At 52.0% G+C, this 20,530-nt stretch overlaps 1 protein-coding gene across 5 annotated transcripts in view; it reads right to left on the reverse strand.

Annotated features, from left to right (window-relative positions):
- The window catches only part of CLEC16A (C-type lectin domain containing 16A), a 211,453-nt gene that overhangs the window by 105,691 nt on the left and 85,232 nt on the right, over positions 1-20,530 (reverse strand). For all 5 annotated transcript variants that reach the window (XM_089896165.1, XM_022552227.3, XM_022552228.2 and 2 more), the window contains exons 13-17: positions 18,832-18,954; positions 14,980-15,089; positions 14,155-14,199; positions 11,467-11,517; positions 7,586-7,714 (exon numbers count right to left, since the gene is read on the reverse strand). In XM_089896165.1, the coding sequence (XP_089752291.1) occupies positions 7,586-7,714; positions 11,467-11,517; positions 14,155-14,199; positions 14,980-15,089; positions 18,832-18,954 (458 nt within the window). The remainder of the gene's footprint in view (positions 1-7,585; positions 7,715-11,466; positions 11,518-14,154; positions 14,200-14,979; positions 15,090-18,831; positions 18,955-20,530) is intronic.

A 20,530-nucleotide genomic window follows, 5' to 3' on the forward strand; every position in this document is an offset into this window, starting at 1 on the left:
TCGAGGAGTCTTGGCAGACTCCAGTGTGAGCAGGCATTTCCAGAGAGCAGAAACAAAGCAGAATCCCAGGCCTTGGAAGCCAGACAAGTTTGTGCAGAAAGCAGCCTTCACCCTGGGGTTAGCCTGCTCTGGAGGTACCCTCCGCTTGAGTCCTAGATTGGGGCTGACTTGCCCACCACCAAGAGGCCAGGAGGGGGAGGGGCAGCCACAGGGGAGGTGGCCTCTGGGCTACTTTCCCTGACTCGTAGCTGGTGGGCCTGCCCGAGGCAAACGGCTCCTGAGTCAGACATACAGGTCCGCATTGGACTCTCAGCTCCACCACGCTGGGCAAGGCCCCTGACCCCCACGAGCTTCCATTCCCTCCTGCGTGAAACGGGGGCGGGAGTCTCTACTGCACGGGGCTGCTGGGAGATTGAGATGACCCTGGCGGGGCAGCAGCCAGCACAGGGTCCGTAAAGGGGCAGCCACCCTTTACTCCCGCCACTCAACATCTGGGCACAGGGTGGCGATGGGGACAAACCACTGTCGCCACTGGTGAGCCATGCAGCCGCTTTTGGGTCCTCTTTTGTTTCCAAGTTCTGAGGCTGTAGGCCTGGGTCAATGAGACGGGAGGCTGCCCTTTATAAGACAAAGTGCCTCCCAAAGCAAGAGGCAGGGGGGACAGATGACTGCTCGCAAAGAGCCAGGCTTGCACTGGCTCCTGATGACCCAGACAACCAGGGTGCCCGTGGGCACCTCTAAACCCTAATCCTGCCTTGGCTCAGAACTGGCAGGAGACCTTGGGCCAATTACTTAATTTCCTTATGCAGAAAACTGGAAGAACAGTCCTATCTCCTGGACCTATTGTGAGGTCAGGTATTCCCCTGTCAACCAGAAGCACTAGAGAAAAGATAAGCTTTTATACGATAATGATGGTGGTGGTGGTGGCACTGGTCAGATTGTTTTTAATGTTTGAAAGTGCAGTCTTCATAAAGACACCTGTAACAATCAGAAGAAAAAGAGTTGTAGTTTCACTATAAACCCAGCAACACAGGTTTTCTATATGAAGCACCAATTGCGTGCCAGGCACCATAGGCACCTTATTGCAATGTAAAGATTTTAAGCAGGAAGGAATGGAGCTGAGAGGGGCAGGGTGATCAAGTTCACACTTGAGAGAGGTGAGGTGGGGACTGAAACCAGGAATGTTTGATACTTGTGTCACTTAGGCATATACACAAGGGAATTCAAACCCAGCCCAAGTGCAGAAAGCCCAAGATGTGGGTGGTCACTTAAACTACTTGGCTGTTTGAGCTCTCAAGTAAGGAGTCCTGACCTCAGAGATGAGGGGAAATAAAACAGAAAACAGAAATAAAACAGAAGAAGGGTTTTTCTGTGTCAAAAAAACCATTCCTCTCGGAGTTCTGAAGGCAAAGAAATCAAGCAGGAACAAAGCTGGGGGATGAGAAAGGAGAAACGTGTGTGGCTTTCTACAGCCCGATCACTCTGAAAACCAGAAACCTTCCAACATTAAAGGAGCCTGGAATTTGGCTCCTAAGGTAGACCTTTTTGATAAAACATCTGCTTTTGCTCTTCAAGTAACAAAATGGAAGATATTTCCAGGAATACAAATTAATAACAATAATAAAGTAATTAAAAATATAAAACAAAATAAACACCCCCAATAATACTTTTCCTGCGTCCTGCCCCAACCCCTAAGAGAAGGAAGAGCATGTGAGAAGCCCACAGCCATGAATGTGAGGGCATGTTCCCACAGGGCCAAGTACTCCACTTAGGCGAAAGTGGGGCTCCCATGGGCGTCTATGGGGTTTGGCAGGCATGGTGACCAGCCCCACAACTCCGAGAATCCACAAAAGAAAGGTGAGATAGCAGGATAAGGGTCATCAGGTCATCCCACTGTCCTCTAAAACAATAACGGCTCCCTCTGTTTACCCATGGCCTGCCAGGTACAGGTGAGGGCTGTACTGTGTCACCTCGTTCGAGCCTTTTAACAACCCTGCATGGTTCCCATTTTATAGACAGGAAACCAAAGCCTAGAAACGTTAGGCAGCCTGCCCAAGGTGATTCAACTAATAACCAGACTCCAAAGTCTGTGTTCTTCCAACCACATGCCTTTGCCTTCAAAAGACTGAAGGATTAGGGCCCAGGCTTTTATTGAGTGTTTTTCTTGACTTTTCTAAATAAATGTGCAAGTTTAAAAGTATTACTGAAAAGGAAAAAGGCATTCTTATTCTTTGAGATGCTATCACAGAACGATACAAAGGCTGATTCTGGAAGAAGAGATTAGATTTGGAAAGGCGTGATGGCTGACCAAGCTCAAATATAAAGAAGAGACTTTTCCGGCTTGCTTCCATGCAGCTGGGAGTAAGCCCTGGCAAGGAGAGCCCCGTGAGTGGGGTGGGGGATGGCTTCCGAGTCAGACAGACCTTGGTTCATACTGGAGTCAGGTGAGTCACATGGATCCCCCGAGCCTGGGCTGGAGCTCTGGAAATGGAGTGCCCACCACCCCGATCACAGGGTGGGAGATAGTGGAGGGGACACCTTGAGCCCCGGAGCAATGCTTGGTCCGAGCCCTCTCTCCCGCTGCCCTTGCCGGGTGTACAAGCTGATGAGTTCAGGCGACAGTCACTCAAGTTAGGAGCCCACCAAGGCCGTGGAAGTCAGTCATTCTTAAAAGAGTGCTGAAGCAGTTTAAAGTGGGCACAGCCCTTTGGGAAAGCAATTTGGCAATATGTAGAGTCACACAAAAAAATATTCATAGCCTTTGAACCAGAAATTCCACTTCTGGGAACTTACCCTAAAGAAATAAGCCAAAAGAAAGGAAACACTGTATTTGTGAAGCTGCTCATTAGAGTTTAGTTGAAAATAATGTAATACTGGGAGCAACCAAAATGTCCACCAGCAGGAAAACGCCTGAGTCAATTATGGCAAAAGTCACCAGATGAACTTTTTATGCAGCAGTAAGAAATTAGGCTTACTAAAACTGTATCACAGTACGAGAAACTTCTTGCTCTACAATGGAGAGAGAAAAGCAGCAAGGATGAATGCAAGTCCATGGGTCCATACCCACGCAACCATGAAAAGATGTGTTTGCAAACAAAAATGGGAGAAGACACACAAAATGTACTGTTTGTTTAGGGTGATGAAATCACAGGAAATTCTTTCCCCCTACTTTTGAAACTTCATGAGATGTTATTGTATTTTCTTTAATGTGTGATATACATCCAAAGAGTAAAAGAAAAATAGCCTATTTCCTCAATGTCAATAGCGATAAACACAAAAACTGTTTGTGGTTTTACGAGGGAACAGGGACACAGAACGTACGGAGGGACAAATAAAACTTCATGCAAATATCTTTATTTCATGATGGCTTCCATGGTTACTCCATAAAGATGGCTACCTAGTGTAAAAGTGATAGCTAGTGGGAAGCAGCTGCATAGCACAGGGAGATCAGCTCGGTGCTTTGTGACCACCTAGAAGGGTGGGATAGGGAGGGTGGGAGGGAGGCGCAAGAGGGAGGGGATATGGGGATATATGTATATGTATAGCTGATTCCCTTTGTTATACAGAAAAAACTAACACACCATTGCAAAGCAAATATACTCCAATAAAGATGTTAAAAAAAAAAAAGATGGCTAGCGGCTTAAATTCAGTTTTGGGTTTCACCAGAAAGTCCTCTCCCTAACTCTCTTTTCTCTAGCATTAAGCTTCAGTAGGTTTAGATCATTAAAAGACTCTGTTTCTTTCCCACTCAAGATGCTAGAATGCTCTACCACTCTTCAGGCACCTCACAGCTGCTCTCTCCCATTTACTCTGGGCAAGACCTGACAGGCAGGACACATGAGGAACCTGAGGCTCAGGGAGGTTAAGTAACTTGCTCAAGGTCACACAGCTGAAGTTGGGATTGAACCTTGGTTGGTCTGTGAGCCTGTGTTCTTTCTTAACCTCTTCTCTCAACTGCCCTTCCATGTGGGGTGGGTCCAGCTCAAGTCCAAGGTTCTGCATGCATGTCCTCATCAGATGCCAGTAGTTCCTGTGACCTCATTTCAACATGAATTTCCCTTCTTAGCTGGGATGGCTCAGTGGCACTCTTGCTATTTTGGTCTTATTTTGTATTGTTTGTTTTCTGTCTATTCTTGCATCTAGCACAGTGCCTAGAAAATGCTTGATAAATAGGATGATAGGATAAATGGTGTAACTTGCAAAAGGCAAGAGGGAAAACATGACTTTATTGCCAGATGTCTCCCCGCGGTCTGCAAGGCTCTGACCCTCCTCTCCTAACCCCTTCCCTCGCTCCGCTCCGCTCCAGTCACCCTGCTCCCTGGACATGCCTTACTCTTCTGCATCTCGCAGCCTTTGCACTTACTGCTCCCTCTGTCTGGAAAGTGCCTCCTTTACATCTTTGCCTGGCTGGCTCCTTCTCACTCTCTAGGTCTCTGCTCGGACGTCACCTTGGCCGAGCAGCTTCCCCTGATCACTCTCTCCAAAGCGGTGCCCCCTCTTTCCTTCAGAGCCCTCACTGCAGCCTGGTATCACACTTGTTCATAAACTTCGCCTCTCTCCATGCAATGAGAGGCCCCGAGTGGGGCCGCATGCCCTACTCACTCCTGCACCCTCAGGAGTCCAGCGGCTCTTTGACGAACGTACGAAGGAATGATTTACCAGTAAGGGTGGTTTGAACTACTTTGACAAGTCCTTAAGGAAAATAAAGGGTGGGATTTCTGAAAAGGGTCAGCCTCCTAAAAGTTAGAAAAGCCTATACTCGGCAGAAGGAAAAAAGAAAGGGAAGGAAAACCTTTGAATCCAACAGGACGAAATGGAATGTTCTCTGGATACAAGCAAAGAACATGAAACAAACCACATAAGCCCTCAATTGCTTGCTAAACCATACACTTCCTTTAGCTCAAATTCAAAGCACACTGCTGTGTTCTGATGCTTGAAATGGGCCGAGGAGCTAAGCTTCTGGAGGATTCCAGACAGCTGCCTTGCATCAGGAACTGGACTGGGGCGAAGGGTCAAAATTCCCCTTCAGAAATGGATCCTGGAAGTCACAAACGGAAGCTTCTCTCAGGTGGATGGCTCTGCCTTGAGATGGCCAGCCCCCTTTTATCTCATCCTGCCACCTTCTCCCTGGCTCTAAACCCACTGATGCTGGGACTTGAGAGTTGCTTTTATAAACTCACCGGACAGACGAAGGCCAAACAAGCGACCTCAGGGAAGTCCAGACATCCCAGGGGCTCTGCCTGTGCTTCAGTTAGCAGTTTGGGCCATGCAGCCCATCTGGGGCAAGGGAGGCGTGCAGCACAGTCCTGGGAACTTGAACTAAGAGAGATGTGAGGGCAAGGGAGGAAGAACCCCAGCCTCAGGCACCTACTGGCCTTTGTGTTTCTGCCTTACTGCTGAGTCCTCCTGAGGACGCTGGCAGGGCAGGCACTGCTGCTTTCTGGGTGAGGAGACAGTGGCTCAGAAGGGAGCAGGAACCCCAAAGCCCAAGCAACCTTCCCTCTGCCATACGCCTCACCCCTGAATTTCTCCTGTGGATCAAGATCGTTTGCCCCAAACCAGCAGGACATGATGCCAGGAACCAGCCAACAAGGCCAAGGTCCTCGCTGGGCTCCAAGGCCTCTGGGAACTGCCTCCTTCAGCTCCTCCCAGCCCCATCACTTCCCACGTAGCCTCCCTCACGGTGGGCTCCGGCCACAGTCCCCTCTTTGTCGGCAGTGCTGGAATGTGCCACGTCTTTCTGGGCCTTTGCCTCCCCCAGCTGCCCAGCCCTTCCCCACAGTCTTGGCTCAAGGACCAGCCCTCTGTGCTGCTCCACCTCCTTCCCCGGGTAGGATTAGGGACCTGACCCCATGTTCCTTTAGAAACGGCCTTGGCCCATGTACTGGCACTGCCTCTTCCCACCTCGCCCTCTAGACTCTGATTCCTTGAGGAGTGGGGCTAATAAACACAATGAAGGCGGCAGTGGCAGGCAGCGGGTCAGAATGGCCACGCTGCCTAGGTTGAATTCTGGCTCTGCTACTTATTAGCTGGGGGACCTTGAGCAAATCACTTGACCTCTTCGTGCCTCAGTTTATCCCTCTGCAAGATGGGGATAATACTAGCGCCAACCTTCTAGGGTGGTTGTAGAATTACGTGAGGAAATTCATATAAAGAACTGATATGAATGATCTGCTTTATCACACAGGCTATGAGCTCATATGACTGTTAAGGAAACGTGATGGACTGTGGACTGAAAAGAAGGCAGGATGCAACCCAGAGCAGCAGCTCTCAACGTTCACAATCTTCTGGACCTTCTGGCTCAGGGTCCAAGGAGGACCTGGGGACGGGGTCCTCTCTGGTCTGGGGATACAATAGCTTGACTGGGTGTGTTGCCATTACCCTGCTCGGGAGCATCTCCTAGGCCAACCAAAGGTTAAGGGTGAGCGTGTCCACTCCATGAAGGAGTGCAGACATGACATGCATTTGTCAGAACCAATCCCCCCGTAAAAGCCGATGCCAAGGATGCCCAGTGCAAACACTGCCACCCGCAAACAATCGTGTGCCCGGCCATGGGGCCCATAGCCCTGGCTGGCAGCACAAGGAAGGAAGGTGTCACTGGCCCGGAGAGAGGGTGGGTCCTGCGGTGAGGGCTGTGGGTTTGGTCAGACAGCAGGGAATGTGGATTGACTGCAGACACGGGTCCAACTTCCTCTGTGACCCACCCCCACCCGGCCAGGAATCTGAGGCAAAATCATCAGCAGGAAGGCCATGGAATCCTCTTGCTTTAGGCGGATCCAGCAAGTTAATCCCGCTCCTCAAAATCTAAAGGTTAAAACACTTCTGCCACTCTGGTTACACTTGGATTAACTCAGAGGAAGATGCGGCCTGATAACGGGAGCTGAGTGCAATGAATTCCTCTAATTTATCCACTAACCGCCACATCTCCAGGGAACGATTTTCTAGGAAAAGGTTATGGTGCTTTCTAAGAAAGAAACTGATCTTACCAGGGAGATAAAATACCCTGAACAGCCCTGGGAGATTGCTTCAGAAAAAAAGTGCTGATAACGGAAGCGCACACTGCAGCTGGGTTCTGAGAACTAATCTCTTCACACACCTCTCCTGCAGGCCAGCGAGAATCACAATTGCATTTGCGTGTGCCTCATCCCCAAGATCCCTCAGATACCTTAACACCACGCCATCTCTGGGGGACCCGGCCTCACGGGGCTGATTTCACAGCAGCCTCACCTGCACTATGTCGACTGCTCACCCCCCATGCTCCTTCGCAGAAGCCTGGCCCCGCTTCCTCTTTCAGAGCTCTGGGGTTGGGGCCAGCTCCGCGCCAGCGAAGGCAGCCTGCCTGCCACCAACACCGACATCCGGCATCCGTGGCCAGATATGATGGAATTTCAATCTCTGCTTTAACAAAGGGCAGCGCGCCTGGGGAAGTTAGGCCTGGTGGCGGGGTGCGAGGGAGGAGCTCTGGCTCTTCTGAAGGCGTGTTGGAAGGCAGGTCTGGATGTGGTCGGGAACCCTCCGCCCCCCGCTCCGGAGGTGCCCCTGGAGGGCAGCAGCCCAGGAGAGGCTGAGTCCAGCGCCCACTCACCCGCCGGGTCTTCTCCACGTCACCACACGGCAGCCGCTTCACAAAGTCAATGCCCGTCAGCGGCGTGCCCGTGGGGGGTAGCAGGATGGAGGCGTCCATCATGAGATATTCCACATTCATGGGCTTCATCTAGAAGACAGACATCGAAGGGAAGCTCACTGAAGGGAGGAAGGTGCTGGGGCAGGTGACACTGGCCTCTCACCTCCATCTGCACATATTAAAGAGCACATCAACCGAGATTCAGACTGAGTGAAGCCTCGAGGCAGCCAGATGTGAGAGATGTGCCTTGTTGCTTTTGAAGTTGCAGATGTCCCCTCATCTGCAGTGACAGCTCAGACACTCTGGAGAAGCTGCCTCCCTGCTGTGAAAAGCTCTTCTTTCTCACCCTCTTGTTCCCTTCCCCGCAGCAGGGAGAGGGGCCTCAGTAAGGAGGCCAGCCCTTTACGGTGGTCCCTTTAGGGTGGTCTGCCCTGTGTGCGGAAGCCTGACTGCTGCCCGCCTCCTTCACTGGCACTTCCAATACGATGACAGCAGATGTAGCGACGTGGCCCCCGTTTAAGGGGACCTGACTGTGGGGCAGGCAGAGAACTAGCGGCTTTGCGCGTAGGCCCTGTCCAAGCCTCCCAACAACCCCAGCAGGGAGGCTGCTGAACTTACCGAGAAAACGGAGGCTTGGGGAAGCCGAGGAATGGATGTGGGCGCACTCAGCTGGCTGGTGGCAGAACCATGACACGGACCCAGGCCTGCCCGGCTCCAGACCCACTATGATTTCCACAACACAACCCGCATTCCCCCTTCCTTCCTTGCCCCCCTGGCTTCTTACCTGGGGTAAGAAGCACCTACTACTCGCCAGGCCCCTGCAGGGCTCACCTCCTACTGGGCGGGTGCCGGGGCTGTCCCATACTACAGAGGGGATCGCTGAGCTCGGAGGGAGGGCACGTGCCCACAGCCACTGGGCCAGAGGGGCAGAGCTGTCTGCCTCCTTCCACACCACCTCCAGGAAGCCTTCTCCGATTACCAAGACACATGCTAACATCACCTCCCCTCCTGGAACTTTGTTGCGTCAGTACTGACCCCTTAATTGCACATGTTGTTGGACACTGACACTTCATTTACCATCATAAAGGAATGACATTTCACAAAGGTAAATATTCTATAGAATTAATTTTACTCCTTTAAGCATCGTGAGCTTTTTCGTGTCTCTTTTAGAAAGTGGGCTTCAATCATATCACACTTTTTTCCCTCCTGTAACATAAAGCTGACTAAACAAGGCAGAGCTGTGGAGAGGGTCCGGCCGTCCAGAGACCTGGTGAACAGGGAGCCCCTTCGCACGTGCTGCCTACCTTCTTATTTTGGACCCGTGAAGCCTTCCTCCAAAGGCCTGAGGTCTACCGTCGCTATTCCTTTACGCCAGAGTGGGGGTGGCAGAGCCCTGTCTCCGGGGCACCTGGGGTTCCAGCCTTCCTGCAGGGCCTTCCCGGCCTGCCTTCGGCTCCCTCGCAGCTCCCTCCTCTCCACCCCTCCGCTCTCAACCACCTCCGACAAGCCCCCTCTAGGACTCCTGCCCATTATGCCTCTGCATGAAGCAAGAGGTGACAGGAGAAACAGTGAAGGGTCAGAAGTGAAGGCCTGGCTTTGGCAGCACCCGAGAGGCTGTCCCAACTTCGCTTAGTGCTGATTTCCTTAAGTCTGAGCTAACAACTCAGATACGGGTGCTGGGTATACGTCAGCTGTTCCTTCCCTAGAGTGCCAGGCTTTGTGCAAAACATGCAATAAATGTGTCACTGAGACAAACAAACAAAACCCAGGAAGCTCCCTAGGGCAGGAGGGAGGGGAACCGAATATCCGTGGTGCTGAACCTCTATAGGAGGCAGCCCTTAGGTATTTCACAACCAGCCTGGAAAGCTGTGTGGTCTGGGCCCTATTTTACAGATGGAAAAATCCAGGCTCAGAAGTAAGCAACCTGCTCAGGGTTCCAGTTAGTAAGTAGCAAAAGCAGAAACTGTGCAGGGGTTTAGGAGCCCAAGCTTTACTGTGTTGTCAAGTGACACACGAGCCTTACGTTTCCAAACAAGAAGCCAAACTTCTGGAGAATTACGTTGTGGAAGGGGACGTCATGGGCATAACATAAGACAGCAGCTGACCACTGACTCCACTCCACTCCAATTCGTGGTCCAAAGAGTAGAAGACTGAGACACTCTTTGGGGGGGGTCGAGGGGATAATGGGGTGTGGCCATCAAAGGTGTGAGGCGCACACGGGCGGCTCACATAGCACCGAGAGGAGGCCTGGTCACTGCTGGGGCATTTCTGGAGGTGAATTATACCAATTTACACTTTTCCCTTGAAAAGGCTCCGCGAGGCCTCAGATGTGCTGTGAGCGAGGATGTGGTGAGGGCCCAGCCATCCAGACGCCCAGAGACGGGCCAGGGAGCCACACAGCACACGCTGTCTTTTTCTTTTTGACATTTTAAACCCTTGGGTTTATTGTAAAGTTCCCGAATCACTTCACTCTTTTGTCCGTGAAAAGGGCGATTTATCATCTAGTTACTGAGTGTCAACTAAGGGGCAGGTGCTGGGGACGCAGAGGCGAATGAACAAAACAGAGCAACCTGCAATCTTCTGCAAGACAGGGGAGACCCCGGGCTGGCACTGCAGGTTCAAGGAAAAGCCAGGTGTGGGGCATTCTGGTGGCACAGAGAAGAAGACAGGGGAGACCCCGGGCTGGCACTGCAGGTTCAAGGAAAAGCCAGGTGCTGGGCATTCTGGTGGCACAGAGAACAAGACAGGGGAGACCCCGGGCTGGCACTGCAGGTTCAAGGAAAAGCCAGGTGCGGGGCATTCTGGTGGCACAGAGAACAAGACGGGGGAGACCCCGGGCTGGCACTGCAGGTTCAAGGAAAAGCCAGGTGCGGGGCATTCTGGTGGCACAGAGAACAAGACGGGGGAGACCCCGGGCTGGCACTGCAGGTTCAAGGAAAAGCCAGGTGCTGGGCATTCTGGTGGCACAGAGAACAAGACAGGGGAGACCCCGGGCTGGCACTGCAGGTTCAAGGAAAAGCCAGGTGCGGGGCATTCTGGTGGCACAGAGAACAAGACGGGGGAGACCCCGGGCTGGCACTGCAGGTTCAAGGAAAAGCCAGGTGCTGGGCATTCTGGTGGCACAGAGAACAAGACAGGGGAGACCCCGGGCTGGCACTGCAGGTTCAAGGAAAAGCCAGGTGCGGGGCATTCTGGTGGCACAGAGAACAAGACGGGGGAGACCCCGGGCTGGCACTGCAGGTTCAAGGAAAAGCCAGGTGCGGGGCATTCTGGTGGCACAGAGAACAAGACGGGGGAGACCCCGGGCTGGCACTGCAGGTTCAAGGAAAAGCCAGGTGCGGGGCATTCTGGTGGCACAGAGAAGAAGGAGGCAGCACAATATGCAGAGCAGGGCAGGACACTGAGAGGTGACGGCTCTGCTCCTCGATGACTGGGCACATGTGGGCACCTCCCTCAAGCTCTCTGACTCTTATTTCCTTATCGGCAAAAGCAGGATAATGATAGCAGTGACTCCCATCAGGCTGACGTGGAGATTAAGAGATTTCACATGTACGACATGCTGTACACACCTGACACGGACTCACCTGACACGGACTAAGTCCTCAATCAAATACTATTCATGTCAAAGTGAATCTTTCTGAACCATCTTATGACTCACCCCAACTTAGGGGGAGTGAATGTCATCTGAAGTTTCACTGGTGGGGATCAAAAGGCACTGTTTTCAGTGCACTTCCCCACCGGTCTCTGTCATTCGGATGGAAAGCTCCGAATGAGACGAGTTCTCCCCTGGTTCGGCAGGACAAGCTTTGCATACCCACAAGCCCGTCTGGCCCCTCACTCACCGTCATGCTCCTGTACTCATCTTCAAACATGTCCAAAAAGATTTCTTCTCCCTAAAAAGAAAGGAAGGAAAGAGAAGGTTATGCACATTTTTTCCCCATAAACAACAAAGTATTATAAACTCCAGTTTGAGGCTTTTGGGGCCATCTGTTTCTTATTAGCGGGTTCTGGTAAATCACCAGGAAGTGAAATACACACGTGAATAAGAACACACACACCCAAAAGAAAGCCCAAGTATCAAATGGAACCTCAACGCTTTTCTCCTTTTTTTCAAGCATGTGTAGTTAGATTTCTAGTGTCAAGGCAGTTAATTAAAAACAACAAAAATAACTTCATATATAATTAAAAATATAAAAAGGGTTAACGTTTCAAGTATTTAAGGCCATCTGCTTGCTGAGAATGGTTGGAGAAAATAAGAATCTCGGTTAAGTTGTCATGTTAAAGCTATGAGGCTCCACACCTCTGAAAGGAAGAGTATGATTAAATATGCTTAACTCTAAAATTATACGGCTTGTTCCATTTGTTTTTGAGGTGCGCCTTTGGGGTTTTGGAGTTCCTGCAGCCCTGATGACTCTGCCCCGGAGGTCCCTCCCAGAACAGGGTGGCGGGGAGGAACTGGCTGTGAGACACATAGACCAGGGGCCAATCTCAGCCGTACCTCTTGGAGCCTCTCTTTGTTTCACTGCAAGACTGGGATGAGAGCCCAGGTCTATGCAATAGGAAGACAAAATGAGTTGATGCACACAAGTCATTATGACCACCCTGGATAGGCCTGCAGCGGGGGAGGGCAGGGGAGACTTGGCTGAGCGTGTCAGGGCTGTTAGACCTGGCCTGTCTCCTAAGCGCCCTCCCCGCCCCCCCACCCCACACACAGTTGGGGGTGGGAAAAGCAATAGGTCCTCTCTATGTTTTTCCAGTGATCAGAACCACAGGTAAACTTGAAAGTTCTTGTGTGGTGTGAGAACCATGCAATAACCACAGAAATAGCAACCCTTGAGAATATCCATAAGCTTGTGAGATACTGTACTTAGGGTGCAAACCTTTTAGGATACAAGAGAGAAAAATCTGGGTTGGGAGAAGGGAGCTGCAATTCAAATACAGTTCTCCTTTTGTCAGTGAGAAGGAAAAATCCTCTGGGAAGATGCCTACCTATATGTCTTCCTGTTTTTGCAATCCAGAAGCTTTTGGGGGGCCAGGGTGGGGGTGGGGGGCAGGGGAATAAACTAAGAGCAGTTATACCGGAAAGAGCTTCAAAGATGCCTCTGCCGAGGACTCGTACCCTCACTTCAAGGCCAAGTGTGGTTTGGGCCGGTCTAAGGGGAGACTGGGATTTCTGCCCCGGTGCGTGGGGCCCACGGTGGTGCCACCCTCGTCTGGGCATGTCCACCGTACTGCAGCTGCGTGGCGTCATCTGATCGCGGCAAGGTACACTTCCAGATTACATGACCTGGTTTTATCTCAATGAACACTGACAATAACGGGCGGTGGCTTAAAAAGCTTCTTACAAAGAAAAACATTCCCGTTCATATGTGTATCTAGTTCACAGCTAAACTGCTGTGCGTACAAACAATGAATAACAGCGCAAGTCAATGAGAAAAGGGCGGGGCCGACGCCTTTCCTCCTCCAGGGAGGATCTCTTCATCAGCCAGAGTACAAGGGGAAACCACCACTCACTGGATCTGGAGAGATCTGATGTGGAGGCCAAAGAGTCAGAAACTAAGACTGCTTGGCATATGGATTCATCCACTGTTGCTGACAAATGATGAGCCTTGCCTAAGGCTATATTATGCCTTAAGAAAAGAGGTAAACAAAACCATCACAATGCAGTATCTTAAAACGAATCATCTGGAAACTGAAGACAGATCTACAAGTTTTCCAAATACTGAAAGTTATGATGGTCCTTTACCAGCTCTCACTACATTCATGATAAACGTTTAGAGCCTGTATGTGCAAACAGGCACACTTCATTTTATTGCACTTTGCTTTACTGCTTCACAGATACTGAATTTTTTTTACAAATTGAAAGTCCATGGCAACCCTGTGTTGTCAGATGATAGGTAGCATGTTTTAGCAATAAAGTATTTTTAATTAAGGTATGTACTCTTTTTTTAGACACCATGCTATCACACACTTAGCAGACCACAGTACAGTGTAAGCATAACTTTGATTAGCGCTGGGAAACCAAAACGTTTGCGTGACTCTCTTTATTGTGACATTTGCTCTATTGTGGTGATCTGGAACCAAACCCACAGTATCTCTGAGGTCTGCCTGTACATGTATATAAATAATACACATGCATATAATTTATAAACTCATATGTAATTCAGTAATTTTGTATGTATAAGCATATGTAATTCATGAACACATAAGTTCATATGTATTATTTAGTCATATGACTCTCTGTATATAATTCATCATTTACATGTAAATTCATCAATAAACAGATTCATATATAATTGATAAATAAACAGTCCCATACTAGGGGTGAGTCCTCAAAAGTTGTACTGATACAAGAGCATGGACAGAAAAGTGCAGAGCCCACTGCTCCGGAGGAGATGAAATTGAACATTTTTACTCAGGACCCATAGGGTGTAAGAAATAACTGAAGACACTACAGTCTTGACTTATACGACACACACACACACACACACACACACACACTGCTGTACCCCTGAGTTCCGGCAGTTTACCTTATAGAAATGCCGCACCAGGTGGACACTTTCTTCTCGGGCTCCCTGTTAAAAGAGAGGGAGGGTGTGAGGGGGCAGGTCTCATGGAGGCAAGTGAGTTGGGTAAATCACAAATTCTAAAGTCTGAGTCTATATAAGACAGACGCTGGGCTAATAATCTTAATCTATAAAGTGGTTCTTCGTAAGGGGGTGGGGGAGAAGGAGCTCAAAATAAAAATGGGCAAAGGACAGACGATTCAATGTGATGACATGGAAAGCTGTTGATACACAGTTACATGAGAGAAACGGGTTCTACAACATGGCCTTGATAACTCTGTTTTTATAAAAAGAAAAATTCACTTGTAAACGTGTGTGTGAGTGTATGTGGTATCTGGAAAGACACACACCGAAGTGTCAACTATCATTACCTTTTACCTCTCTGTAGTTTCTAAACTTTCTAAAATAAACATGGAAAATAAGAGGGAAGACAATGAAAGCTATTTAAAACAATGAATGAACATAGTAGCACGATAAACCATAAATAAATAAATGTGTATCTGTACACGTATAAAACTTTCATAATATAAAAAGAAAAAAATCCCGGAGACAAATACAGAGCCAAATACAAGAGAACTACTAAAACTCACTAGTAAGTGGGCTTCTCGGGCCCATCTCAGTGGAAGGGCAGGTCTGTGGGAGAAAGTGGGTACAGGGGGCAGCAGGGGTCTGGGGCCCAGCTTCCTCGCAGTGGTGCTGCGGACCGGGCTGCGGTCTGGATGCAGCAGCTTCCCTCGACCTCCTCCTACCCTCCCCCGGGGCACGGGTGCTGGAGGAAGGGGGCCTCACCTCCAGGCAGGCCAGGTGTACGTCCTTTATGATACAGCCCGTGCTGGTCACGACTTGCTGCTTTAGGAGCAGGCAGCTCAGCTCCAGCGTCGCCAACCGGATCTTGCCATCTGCAGAGCACACCGGGGTCAGCCGCGCATACCCCGGGCTGCATGCCCTCACAGGCAGTCTCTTGCCTTCCTGACTTGGAGGTCAGCTGACAGGTCCCCCGACATCCAGTGGGGGTACAGAGGGAGCCCCCATGTGCCAACCTCCTTCCCAATCAATTACAATTGAATGTTCTCATCAAAACCGCCTGTACCAAATGCTACCCAAAGTCCCCTTATGGGGGGAGAGGAGGCAGGAAAAATGGGTAACTACTTATTATTGAAGGCCTAGAAAGTGGCCATCTGCAGTCACTTTGCTTGTCCAGCATTCCTTCCCTTTCTTCAGGGACAAGCACCCCCAGTTTCCCTTGGAGATCCACCAGCCCTGCTCTCGGTCATGTGATTTGGGTGGAGCTGGTCCTGCTTCCCCTGTCCCAAGGGTGGGCACATCCCCCAGGCTGGTCAGGGCCATCCAGCCCCCTGGTCACAGTGACTGGGTAGGGGGCGAGCAAGGGAGCCAGTCACAGTCAGTAAGGCTCAGTTCCACAACTTACTGGAACCACCGGGCTCAAGACCCTCTCCTCGTGCTGGGCTGCGGAGAGGACAGGGACAGCGGTGGGGCCCTGATGGCCCAAGCACTATAGTCCGCAGTGGTCACCTCACCAGCGTGTTCTACAAACTGAGCCCTGAGTCCTCCCTTCCACCAGGCTGCCCAGCGTCTCTGCTACATCAAGTCTAGAGCCCGACAGAGACAGGTGGCGGGAGCTGCAGGCAGTCATCTGGCCAAGGCAGAAGGCCACAGAGCCCAAAGACAGGCTTGAAAACATTGTTTGAGCCCCGGATTCAGCCGTGCCTCAAGCCAGCGCCCAACAGACTTGAAGTCATGCAAGCCAACAGTCTTGTTTGTTTGTTTGTATTGTCTCAGCGAGTCTCAGTTGGGTTTCTGTCAACTGCAACCAAGTTCTGACTAACACAACCTGCTGTCCTGCCGTGAGCCGGGCATGGTCTGGGTGCTTTAGAGATGCTCCCTCAAGGAGTCTCTCTAAAACCCCACTGCAATGGGTTCTCTAAAGGCTGAGGTTTAGAAAAGTGAAGTGGCTTGTCCCAAGTCTCACCCTGGGCTGTGGTGGACTCCAGGTGCACTGAATGCCAAAACCCACATCTGGCATCGTCCCTAGAAAGCACCCGTGACCGCCTGACTGAAGGGCATTCTGCTCTTAGCAAACTCCCCCTGAATCTTTAATCTCATTTCTGGGGAGAGGCCTCCACGTGGAAGGAGGGGCCAGGAGAGGGGGGAGTTTCTAGGCCACATCTCCGAGGTCTTGGAAACAACAGGGACCAGGATGGACCACTGCGGAAAAACTCAAGGCAGACACACCGCTGCACACCTCCCTGGCTGGCCTTTAACGCTGCGCGCATGCGTGTGTGTGTGTGTGTGTGTGTGTGTGTGTGTGTGTGTGTGTGTGTTAGGGCAGGGGTGGGGGTAGGGCAGCAAACAGGTGAGAAGAGGGAATCTGTTTGCCCAAAAATGAACTGGTTACATACGAGCAAAACCAGGCCTTCCTAAGCACGACACAACTCCAGGGGCCACCCGGGCAGAGGCTGGTTAGTCTCAGCTCGGCCGTTCTCCCCGTCCCAGCCCCACCACCACTTCTGCACCGCGGCCCAGGCCCGGCAGTGCCCCCCTCCCCCGCCCCCCGCCCTCCTCCAAGCTCAGAAGTTCTCCGGAGCACAGTCTCACTCCCGCCTGCCCCTCCACGGAGCTGCGCTGTGGGCCAGGTCAGAAACGCCCCTCCTGCTGCCTCCAGGCAAGCGGATGGTGATTTTCCACCAAGACCCTTCTTCCTTTGCAAGTTCCTGCCAAGTTGCTGACTATTCCTCCTGCTGGTCCATCTCTCCAGGGGAACAGAGGGAGCAGCAAACTCCTGAGGCCTCATCGAAGCTTCCAGATTGTCCCTCTGAGCTGCCCCAACCTCTTCTCTTCAGAAATACACCGTCCTCAGGGGGCCTGCCGATCCTCCCCACCGTGGACGCTCCTCCCCAGCACCCAGGCCATGCTCCACCTTCCCCATCACCGAGGCCCGTCCAGCTACACAGCTCCTGCCAACCGGTCTGGGGCCACCATCCTCAGAAACGTGCTCCGCCTCCCCCAACTAGACCTCCCGTGGAAACTGACTCCACCGAGCGCCCCTTGGTCCTGAGCCACCCAAATCTTTCTTGCCACCCAGGACACCTTCCTCCTGGCCCTCCCCCTCCCACGTGGGGCCTGGCCCAGGCTCTGGAGCTGGCTCCCCCTCTATATCACCTTCAGAGATCAGTAGTGGCCCAGAGCTCAGTCCTGCACACGCCTCTCTCCTCTCCTGTGACTTTAAAAACCATCTGTGAGGGCTTCCCTGGTGGCGCAGTGGTTGAGAGTCCGCCTGCCGATGCAGGGGACACGGGTTCGTGCCCCGGTCCGGGAAGATCCCACATGCCGCAGAGGGGCTGGGCCCGTGAGCCATGGCCACTGAGCCTGCGCATCCGGAGCCTGTGCTCCGCAACGTGAGAGGCCATAACAGTGAGAGGCCCGCATACCGCAAAAAAAACAAAACAACAAAAAAACCCCATCTGTGAGCCCCACAGTGTTAGTTCTGGCCCTGACCCCACACTGAGGTCTAGATTCCATAGACCCCCAGCCGTGGCTCCTGGAGTACAGGATCCACGTCTGTCCCCTACTTCCTATACCCTCGTCCCTCGCATACAGAGGCTGGCATGCAGGAGGCACTCAATAAACATTTGTTGAGTTTACTGATACCCTTTAGGCCCTGGACCCGGTTCTCCAAGCCCCTGCACTCACTCCGCAGCGGTCACACTGTGCTTCTGGCCACCTCCCCCCTTGACTCTGAGGTCCTTATCTGCAGTCCCAACCCTGGACGCCTGCCCTTCTCCTGAGCCTGACTGGGGCCACCCCCTGGACTGCTCCTGATCACTCAGCCCAGCGGTTCTCTCTCCACCAGGCTGCATCTCCGTCCGGCCCTTCCCTGTGCACTCACTTACGCCCCGATGGCCTCTCTCCCTGCCTTGCAATTAGGGTTTCTCAGCCTCAGCACCACTGACATTTGGGGCCAGATAATCCTTTGCTGTGGGGGCCTGTCCTGTGCACTGTAGGATGTTTAGCAGCATCCTGGCCTCTGCTTACCAGATGCCAGTAGCAACCCCTCCCCAAGTTGTGACCACCAAAAATGTCCCTGGACATTGGCAGATGTCCCCTGGGGACAAAGCTGCCCCCAGCTGAGAACCACTGTGCTAGTTCATTCCACTTGCTCTTTCTAGCCCCTAATGTGGCTGCAGGTCGGTGCTGGCCAAGACCTCAGAACTAGGCTGACACGTGCCAGACACTGGGCACATCTCATATTATCAACCTTCCCCCTCACTCATACTCTCAGCCTAGTTCATGCTCAAATGTGGCCTTGGGCCACCCCAAGAGGAGGGTTGCAGACACAGGCAAAACTGACCAAAGCAGGGTTGAGTATGGAAGGAGAAGAAAGAGAGGGTCTGGCACAAACACCATGGGGGAAGGAAAGAGGAGGAGACCTCGAGACGAAGACACAGCCGGACGGGAGGGGTCCGGGTGGCCCAGGACATGGGGGTATGTGGCAGGGGAATGGCTGAGGTCTGCCTGGATTCCCAGCAGGGCCAGATCTAGAAGCCAGGGCTCCTGGTGCCAGTGTGGGGCCTGGTCCCCGTAACTCTACCAACCCTGGGAACCGCCTGCACGCCCGGGCACCTGGCTGGGCTGCGTTGTTCATGATCCTGATGAGTCTTTCCGCCAGTAGGTGGTTGTAGGTCGTCTTCTCGGCCGCAGTGGGCACCGGCAGCTGGATCCGCTCGAGTTTCTCAGGATCCATGCCTGGAACGGAGGGAAGGGGCCGGCTGTAAGCGCAGCTGCCATACCGAGTACCCTCCGTGTCCTGAAAGGCCCCTTCGAGCGGGTCTTCCTCAACCTCGGCCGTCCACGGTCCGTCTTTGTGATTCCTGCCATGACCGGGTGCTGCCTGTACTATGACTCATCTCAGAGTTTTCTGTAACTGGAACTTAAGTAAATATATTAAAACATATATTTTCTTTTCTTTTCTTTTTTTTTTTTTTTTGGGCCACGCCGCTCAGCTTGAGGGACCTTAGTTCCCGACCAGAGATCGAACCCAGGCCCTCGGCAGTGAAAGCGCCAAGTCCTAACCACTGGACCACCAGGGAATTCCCTAAAACATACATTTTCTAACACTACTTGCAAACGGGAAATCAGCATGGCTGCAACACCAACAGCAACAAGGTTTTTACGTTTCAGCCGAAGACTGTTGACTGGCTACTCACTGTGGCCCGAGGCCTGCTCTGAATTAGAAAGGGCGATCGGCAGGTACGTGAAAGGTGCTGAGGTTACACTAGCCCAACTGTGACATGCTCCTGGGCACAGTCAGAGGAGCGGGAAGGGGGTGGGAAAAGGAGAAACTCTGGCACTGTGGGGTTTGCTGCCGTTTCGGGGCTGGTCTGCCCACCCCCCGAGGGCACCCCTGTGTGAGACCCGTCCCACAATGGGGGAAACAGACCAGACAGAAGGGAACCTACAATCGTGCCCACCAATTGCATCTCCTGCTCTTAACACCAAACTGGAGAGCTGGGCCCCCGCGTGGGAGACACAGAGGCGGCAGCCCCGTGCTGGGCTCACAGAAAGGCGCAAGAGCGGACCTATGGGGCTACGTTTAAGGGGCAGAGGAATCACTTTTCCTCCAGGGAAATCTAACAGCATTTCAATGACAAAGATGAGATGGGGGTGGGGGTGGGATGGGGGAGGGGGAGGGTGGGGTGGGGGGCTTGGGAAAGGAGAGAGGGCGCACTCAGAGTCTAAGTGAACCGAGCATCACTTTTCCTAAAGCAGGACCTGGGGGCTAGGGCGACAGGACGACCCCGCTGGGGTCACTTCGCCAGGCCAGGTGTGAGATGGGCAGTGCTCCAAATCCCTCTCCTCTCGCCGAGCCCAGCTCTGGAAAACTAGGCTTGCAGAAAAGCTCGCAGAAACAAACATTTCACTTGCTCCACGCCTGGGGAGCTGGAAGGATTGTTTGTGCCTGAAGCACGTCTTTTCCTGTTATTCTACAAAAGGGGGGATGGTGGCACTTCTGGGAACTCTTGAAATACGGCCGCTTGAGTACTAGATGATGCTTCATTTAGAACCCTGACAAAATACTGGAGGATAGCAGTGAGGAGCTGATTGTCTGGATTCTAAGTAACTCCCACACTCACACGTTGACGTAATAAAGCATAACAATATATCTTGCGCTACTGAATTCCTTCCAACTCCGAACCGGAGGCTAAGTCATGCCAAGGAGATGACACGGGTGGAGGCAGCCCGAGGGCTGGAGGTAAGCAGGTCCCCCTCTCACACCGCACCGATGTGGCTTCATCCAAAAATTTGATTGTGATGAAAATCT

This window comes from Delphinapterus leucas, chromosome 15, assembly GCF_059928025.1.
Source record: "Delphinapterus leucas isolate spDelLeu-1000000601 "Yukka" chromosome 15, BTC_Dleu_Yukka2, whole genome shotgun sequence".
NCBI classification, from domain to species: domain Eukaryota; kingdom Metazoa; phylum Chordata; class Mammalia; order Artiodactyla; family Monodontidae; genus Delphinapterus; species Delphinapterus leucas.